The 8,073-nt window shown below is 52.3% G+C and overlaps 1 protein-coding gene across 1 annotated transcript; it reads right to left on the bottom strand.

Moving 5' to 3' along the window:
- Nucleotides 1–1,758: 1,758 nt before the first annotated feature.
- Nucleotides 1,759–3,396, bottom strand: LOC123165729 (tryptamine hydroxycinnamoyltransferase 2). Its single transcript, XM_044583445.1, has 2 exons — nucleotides 2,964–3,396; nucleotides 1,759–2,836 (listed from the first exon to the last, which is right to left on the bottom strand). The coding sequence occupies exons 1-2, from the start codon at nucleotides 3,333–3,335 to the stop codon at nucleotides 1,892–1,894; spliced, it is 1,317 nt and encodes a 438-aa protein (XP_044439380.1). The 5' UTR covers nucleotides 3,336–3,396; the 3' UTR covers nucleotides 1,759–1,891.
- Between the last annotated feature and the right edge of the window lie 4,677 nt (nucleotides 3,397–8,073).

Here is an 8,073-nt window from a genome sequence, read left to right as displayed (position 1 = left end):
CTAGTCCATGGGGAGGGGTGCGGCCACCCTTTGGGGCCTTTCTCTACTTTCCCGTATGGCCCATTAAGGCCCAATACGAATTCCCGTAACTTTCCGGTACTCCGAAAAATACCCGAATCACTCGGAACCTTTCCGATGTCCAAATATAGTCGTCCAATATATCGATCTTTACGTCTCGACCATTTCGAGACTCCTCGTCATGTCCCCGATCTCATCCGGGACTCCGAACTCCTTCGGTACATCAAAACTCATAAACTCATAATAAAACTGTCATCGTAACGTTAAGCGTGCGGACCCTACGGGTTCGAGAACTATGTAGACATGACCGAGACACGTCTCCGGTCAATAACCAATAGCGGGACCTGGATGCCCATATTGGCTCCCACATATTCTACGAAGATCTTTATCGGTCAAACCGCATAACAACATACGTTGTTCCCTTTGTCATCGGTATGTGACTTGCCCGAGATTCGATCGTCGGTATCTTAATACCTAGTTCAATCTCGTTACCGGCAAGTCTCTTTACTCGTTCCGTAATACATCATCTCGCAACAAACTCATTAGTTGCAATGCTTGCAAGGCTTAAGTGATGTGCATTACCGAGAGGGCCTAGAGATACCTCTCCGACAATCGGAGTGACAAATCTCAATCTCGAAATACGCCAACCCAACAAGTACGTTCGGAGACACCTGTAGAGCACCTTTATAATCACCCAGTTACATTGTGACGTTTGGTAGCACACAAAGTGTTCCTCCGGTAAACGGGAGTTGCATAATCTCATAGTCATAGGAACATGTATAAGTCATGAAGAAAGCAATAGCAACATACTAAACGATCGAGTGCTAAGCTAACGGAATGGGTCAAGTCAATCACATCATTCTCCTAATGATATGATCCCGTTAATCAAATGACAACTCATGTCTATGGCTAGGAAACATAACCATCTTTGATCAACGAGCTAGTCAAGTAGAGGCATACTAGTGACACTCTGTTTGTCTATGTATTCACACATGTATCATGTTTCCGGTTAATACAATTCTAGCATGAATAATAAACATTTATCATGATATAAGGAAATAAATAATAACTTTATTATTGCCTCTAGGGCATATTTCCTTCAGCCGGCTCCTTGTCCAGTCAACAACGGGGGCGGCGACGAGCACGACTGGAGTACGCCTGTAGAGGCAGGGTGCACGGCGACAGCGGTGTGTGGCTCTGAGACAACGGACGGCGCCGGTTCCGGCTGCCAAGCTGGCCTCGGCCCGCACGCCGGCGAGCTTGAGCGCGCCGGCTCCTTGATCCAGTCAACGACGGGGCAGCACGGCGACGACGGCGATTGGAGTGCGCCGGTGGAGCCAGGGTGTTCGTCGACGGCGGTGGGTGGCTCTGCGACGACGGACGGCGCCGGTTCCGGCTGCCACGGCGGCCTCGGCCCGCACGCCGGCGAGCTCGAGCGCGCCGGCTGCGGAGGCCGTTGCTGCTCTCTTTCGCGAACTCACGATTCCCTCCTCTTTCTTTTTTCTTTTATGAAAAGATGATTTTATCTTTCTTATGCCCTTTTACAGTATAGTCTATGATGTTCTATCTATTTGTGATCTGTTATGTCCTGCCACGTCATCCTATCCACCGGGACCCACTTGTCATAATCGTGCTCAAAACGACCTAAGCCATCGACTAGTGTTTTTTGCAAAAAAGTAGCCTCGGAATTAGTGATTTTTGGCATAAAACTATAAAATTGTGGTTTCTGCAACCCTAGCCTTCAATGTCGATGTTTTCTGCAATTCACTCGGTTCAGGAGCAGGTACATACTACACTTTTGTAGTGTTACTCGTGTACATATCTATATGTGTATTATTCGCAAAAAAAAAATCTATACGTGTACGTTGCATGGTTATTCCATGGAGTAGCATATCTGCTTGAAGGCCTGGACGTGTTCGTCATCGAGCGCCATGAAGAGGTCGACACCGCCCTTGGCGTCGCAGGACGGCACAAAGATCATTATTCCTTCGATGGGCAGGTCCGGCGGTAGGAAGGCGCAGGGCGGCCCGCAGCCAAAGTCGAGGTCGTGGAAGCGGAACCCGAGCCAGCTGTCAACCTCCAGGTCAGGGCAAAACATTGTGCCCGGCGTCGCTGCCGTCGACGCCAGCTCCTCGCCGCCGTCTTCAATCACGCCGCGCTCCGCCTCCCCGAAGTCGATAAACGACTGGATGTACTCGTCATCGACGAGCGCGACGGCGTCCCGGATGGCGGAGACCACCACCGGGTAGCTGCTGGACAGGAGGTCCCGAACCTGCATCCTCGGGAACGCCCAGAGCACCATGTTCCCGAAGAAGTCCATGGGCACGGGAGGCTTTGCGCGGCCGCGGCAGTTGACGGCGACCCTCACCTGCGTGAAATCATCCGGCGCCAGATCCCGCGCCGCCGTGATCTTCTTCCACGCGTGCGCAAGGAGGCACTGAAACGTGCTACAGCGCGTGCCCACTCGGGCCTTGAGGTCGGCGATGAACTCATCCGGGAAGTGCACAGCCAGGTTCTTGATCCTGTCCATGAGGAGGACACCATAGGAGTGGCTCCAGCTGAGCTCGCCCTTGAACTCTATATTCCGGTGATCATACGCCGGCGTCGGTGGGCTTCGTGGGACAACGGTGGCCGAGCGATCGACGAACGGCGACGTGAGGACTGCCGAGTCGGTGCGGACGGCGCTGGCCCAAGCGGTGTAGAAGACGCTCATGGACTGACCGTCGGCGACCTGGTGATGGCAGGCGGTGCCGATCACCAGACCGCCGCACGCGTACCTCGTCAGCTGCGCCTGGAAGATGGGCTCATTCGCACGTTCCTGCAACCCAACAGTGTCAGAAATCATCAGCATGTTTTCAACCCTAGAGTACTAGATATCTGGTATGCTTTATGTTACGTGTAGAAACTCTTAGTTGGACGTGTAAAAATACTCTTCCTCTCATCACCTTTTCGGCCTTCGGGTAGAGCTCGTTGATGTGCGCGGACACGTCGTGCGCCAACGCGTCGGCAAGGTCGGTGTCCGCGGTGGCCTCGAGAACAAGCACACCGGCGTCGTTGAGGTGGAAGCACTTCCGGCCGTGGTCGTCGGCAGCGAACCTCCCGGCGAGGTGCGGGAACCTGGCGACGGCGGCGACGAGGCCGGCCTTGAGCGCGTCGTTGGTGGGCGCCGGCGCGTTCCAAGCGAAGACGGCCGGGATATACCCGTCGGTGGAGGCGCGGTCGAAGACAGTGAGAGGCACCTTCTTGCCGCCGCCGCGGGCCGACTCCCGGGAGGGCTCGAGCACCGTGCTCTGCGTGATTTCGACCGTCACTGCCATTGCTGGAGCAGCCAAGGTAACTAATGATCGCGTGTGTTTGTGTTGTGTGGCTCGTTGTCTTGTGTTGTGTTGGGTTAGCGTAGGTTAGTGTGTGCATGTATATATAGGCGGGTTTTTCTTTGGGGGTCAGCCGGCCAGGCCGAATACCCTCGAAGGGGAAAATTAATAGGTTGGCTGGTTAGTCAAAAATTGAGTTGGTAACGTTGACGGCACTAGCACCAACCCCCGCCAGGTGGGCATGCGTGTGGCTACTCGGTTCCCAAACGGCGCAGAGATTAGTAAAGCAGGTGAACGGTCCTGCTGGCATGCCAACAGAATGGTGTTCATACGTACGAGCATTCCCTCCTGACTCGTCGGCCTTCCGAAAACAGTCCCCTCGTCAATACAACGTACTATCAGTCTACGGCATGTTTCATTATCTAGTTGTAGATGAGCTAGCTTAACCTTGAAGTTGCGCGTAGATCGATGTTCAACCGTAACTAGACCCCACTGACAGACTAGTATGTAGTGGCTGGAACATCAGTAAACTTCGTGTCTGTCGCCTCTGAGTTTTTGGGGGAATATATACGGAGCTACCTTACGGTGTATAATTCGTTTTTGTGTTGTAGTCCTGAATACAAGAGTGATGATATCATGATGTGTTTGATGCATCACGGACACAATTACACAAAGCACAAGATTAAGCGTCTCCAGTGTATGCTTGGTTAGTCAGCAGTGTAATATCTTGGTAGGTAAGATCATATCTACCTTGGTGTGCCCAGGTGCACGATCAGGCCGGTAGTAATAGTATGGATGAGATCGACCGGCGCTGGTCTCATGGTTGCACGGCTACGTGCAAAGGTAAAGGAAAGCGATGCGCACCTAACTCTATCCAGTGAGACGATCTTCCTGAATCGATTCCGCGCGTAGCATGTTTTGTTTACTCACAAGTGCGCGCAAGTACATCTGTGACGCGAGCGCCTGAAGATGAGATGGGCCGGTGTGAACCACTTCCCTATCTATACATTGTAAGTTGTTTTAAGCTGTTGTGCGTTTTTTGTTGTTCTATACTACCTGTTTCATTATGTAGTTTCAAAAGGCAAATTTGTTCTTTGAGAATCACCGGTGGGGACTTCCCCCATATGAATATATTATTTCCTTCATTCCCTTATACAAGGCCATAAACTCATATTACAGATACCAAGATAAAATTTAATAACTGCTTTGCAAGTCAATTTTTCTTTTCGGTTCATTAATATGCCTGCATGCATGCAAGAAAGGAATGGAAATGAAGTAGCACAGTGTCATTATGACTATATGCATGCAAGTATTAAACAAATTGCTAGTACGAGTAAATATCATTAATTTTTGTCTTGATTATTGTTTATGTCCTTGTATAGATGCAAAATGTATTTTTTACAGTAGTCTTATATAAGGGAATAGAGAGTACTTAAAATGGCCAAATGCCAAAGTGGTGATTCGGTTTATAAGAAAAACTGGGTTGAAAAACTTAACAAATTAACCCATTAAAAGGCAAATTTTACAAACATTGATCAAGATTTTTGTAAAAAAAAGTTGTCTATATTTTTTGTAGATAAAAGTTGTCTACATTTAATATCAAGTGCATATGATTAGATACTCATGAGACTAAAAGAATAGAAATGCACTACACTGTAAAACGAAGGAAGTACATTTCCCTACACATACGCCTACGCGCCCTCTTACATTGATGCGAGTGTTAGACTATATATACGTAGTCTTGTATAGGCCTTGTATTGTACCTCTTGATACATCTATATAATGAGAGAGCCACACCCCGTTTTAGGGTGTCGAGCCAGTTTCCCAAACCCTATGTTTTACATGGTATCAGATTAGGTTACGATGTCTTCCGCTGCACCACCTCCCGCCGCCGCCGCGCCGATCTCGACCGCCGCCGCCGCGACGGCCCTCGCCCCGATGTCGCCCTTCCTGGCCTCCCGGCCCCTCGCGGCGATGTACGGTGCCTTGCCGCCGCCGCCCGCTTCCCCGCAGGCCTCGGGGGCTCCGGACGATCTGATCGCCCCGCCCGAGCCCGCGGCGCTGCCGGCCCATGGCGGCCCTCCTCCGCCGAGTTCGCACCCTGGTGCCGGGGTGCCATGGTACGGCGCCCCCGCGCCATCCTATGGTGCGCCCCCGCCGCCGTCGTCCTTATGGCCGGGGTCGGCCTATGCTGCGCCGCCGCCGCAACCGCCACCGCACCACTACTACCCGGCGCCGCCGCAACCGTCCTATGGGGGCGCGGCCACCTCGCCGTATGGCGCCCCTGCAGCGCCCGGCCAAGGTGCTTCGGCTGCTGCGGGTGCTGGCCCCTACGCCGCGCCCGGCATCTACGGTCCTCCTGCAGCGCCCGACCACGGCGCTTTGGCAGGCGCCTCTCCCGGATCCTACTCCCCGCCTGGCGCCTACGCGATGGTCCCTCGTCCAGAGATGGCCCTGTCCATGGATCCCTATGCACCACTGGCGCAGGCGTACACTGCCCAAACTGCGGCGCCTCCGCCGTTTTATTTCTCGCACCTGCTGCCGGTGAAGCTCGCGCCGGACAACTACCTGTCATGGCGTGCTCAAGTCTTGCCTCTACTCCGCAGCCGCTACTTGGAGGGCTATGTCGACGGGTCCATCCCGTGCCCACCCCCTCACCATCCGGCATATCACACGTGGGTGGCGCAGGATCAGGCCATTCTCTCCGCCATCCAGTCTTCGCTCACGCCGAGTATTTCGTCGATGGTCATCTTCGCCGCTACGTCCAGGGAGGCATGGGCGGCCCTCCACACTAGTTTCGCCTCTCAGTCTCAGGCGCGTGCACACTCTATACGCACCGAGCTGGGTGAGACCAAGCTTGGAGATCTCAGCATCACGGAGTACTTCAACAAGATGACGAGCCTCGCCGACACCTTGGCCTCTGTTGGTCAGCCGCTTCAGGACGAGGACTTCACCACCTTTGTGCTTAACGGGCTCGATGATGATTATGACAATCTCATTGAGAACGTCCATGGTCGAGAGGATACGCTCCCGCGTCTTGAGCTCTATGCGCGCCTCCTTGGGCGTGAGCAGCGCATCAAGGCGCGCCGTGTTTCCCCCAGCTTCGTCTCCGCCAACGCCGCTACACGCGGCAAACCTCAGAAGCCAGCCCCATCAGGTGGCAAACCACCAGCTTCCTCGTTGCAGGCCTCGCGGGGCAACGCGCCGACCATCACTGGCGGGAGTCGCCCAGTTGCTTGTTGTTCTAGTTGCGGTGCTCCTCAGGCATGTCAGCTTTGTGGCATAGATCGTCACCTCGCCTCTCGCTGCCACGGACTCTACAAGCAAGACTTCCTTGGCCTTGGTAACAATGGAAAAGGGAATGATAAGCAGGCTGCAGCTGCTGTGACGGGGCACGAGCACGGACGCACCCAGTCCTACTCTCTTGATCCGGCGTGGAATATGGATATAGGAGCGACGAATCATCTCACCAGTGAGATGGGCAAGCTCTCCACTCAGGAACCATATCGTGGACATGATCAGGTGCACACCGCCAACGGAGCAGGTATGCGCATCTCCCATGTTGGTCAGGCATCACTTCTTGCACACAATTTTCGCAAACTGCATCTTTCTAGTGTCCTTCGAGTTCCCTCTGCTACACGTAGTTTGTTGTCTATTCCTCAACTTACTCATGATAATAATGTCCTTGCTGAGTTTCACCCTTATCGTTTCTTTATCAAGGATCGGGACACGAAGGCCGTTCTGCTTAGTGGTCGTCTTCGCCATGGCTTGTATGCACTTGACGCACCGCCTGCATCTCCTATGCCGTCTTCTCCTCGGGTGTTCAGTGGTGTTCGTGTGTCGCCTACGCACTGGCATGCGCGCCTTGGTCATCCTGCTGCTCATATAGTTAGTCATGTGCTGCATCGCCATGAACTACCAGTTGTGTCAAATAAAAGTGCTGAAACTATCTGTGATGCCTGTCTGCAGGGCAAGAGTCACCAACTACCTTTTTCAGAGTCTAGTCGTGTTGTGAAACATCCTCTTGAGCTTGTGTTTTCTGATGTATGGGGTCATGCCCAAACGTCTGTTAGTGGTCACAACTATTATGTCAGTTTCATTGATGCTTACAGTCGGTTTACTTGGCTATATCTTATCAAGCGTAAATCTGATGTGTTTGATGTTTTTGTTCAGTTCCAAGCACACGTTGAGCGTCTCCTTAAGCACAAAATTATTCATGTTCAATCTGACTGGGGGTGAATATCACAACCTCAACTCGTTTTTTAACAAGCTTGGGATCTGGCATCGCATATCTTGTCCTCATACACATCAGCAAAACGGCACCGCTGAACGTAAGCATCGTCATCTTGTAGAGACTGGACTTACTTTACTAGCTCATGCCTCCGTCCCGTTTCGGTTCTGGAGTGATGCTTTCTCCACCGCCTGTTTCTTGATAAATAGGCTTCCCTCGCGACTACTGAAAATGAAAACCCCTCTTGAACTCTTGCTCAATGATATCCCAGACTACACGTTTCTCAAAGTATTTGGGTGTGCATGTTGGCCGCACTTGCGGCCGTACAACAAGCGTAAGTTAGAGTTTCGGTCTAAGAAGTGTGTCTTTCTTGGGTACAGTTCTCTCCACAAAGGGTACAAGTGTCTTCATGTTCCCACCAATCGTGTCTACATTTCCCGTGACGTCGTGTTTGATGAGAATGTGTTCCCGTTTCGTGCTCTTCCGAACCACTCTACCATTAGTTTACCA

This window comes from Triticum aestivum, chromosome 1D, assembly GCF_018294505.1.
Source record: "Triticum aestivum cultivar Chinese Spring chromosome 1D, IWGSC CS RefSeq v2.1, whole genome shotgun sequence".
Lineage (NCBI taxonomy): Eukaryota > Viridiplantae > Streptophyta > Magnoliopsida > Poales > Poaceae > Triticum > Triticum aestivum.
The sequence above is the reverse complement of the archived record's forward strand: the minus strand, read 5'-3'. Positions and strand labels throughout refer to the sequence as shown.

Excerpts from the sequence above, each read along its gene's own strand:
- LOC123165729 (XM_044583445.1), bottom strand. The coding sequence starts at position 3,335 with ATGGCAGTGACGGTCGAAATCACGCAGAGCACGGTGCTCGAGCCCTCC. Across the intron at positions 2,837-2,963 it reads TCTACCCGAAGGCCGAAAAG|GAACGTGCGAATGAGCCCAT; the intron begins GTGATGAGAGGA and ends GTTGGGTTGCAG.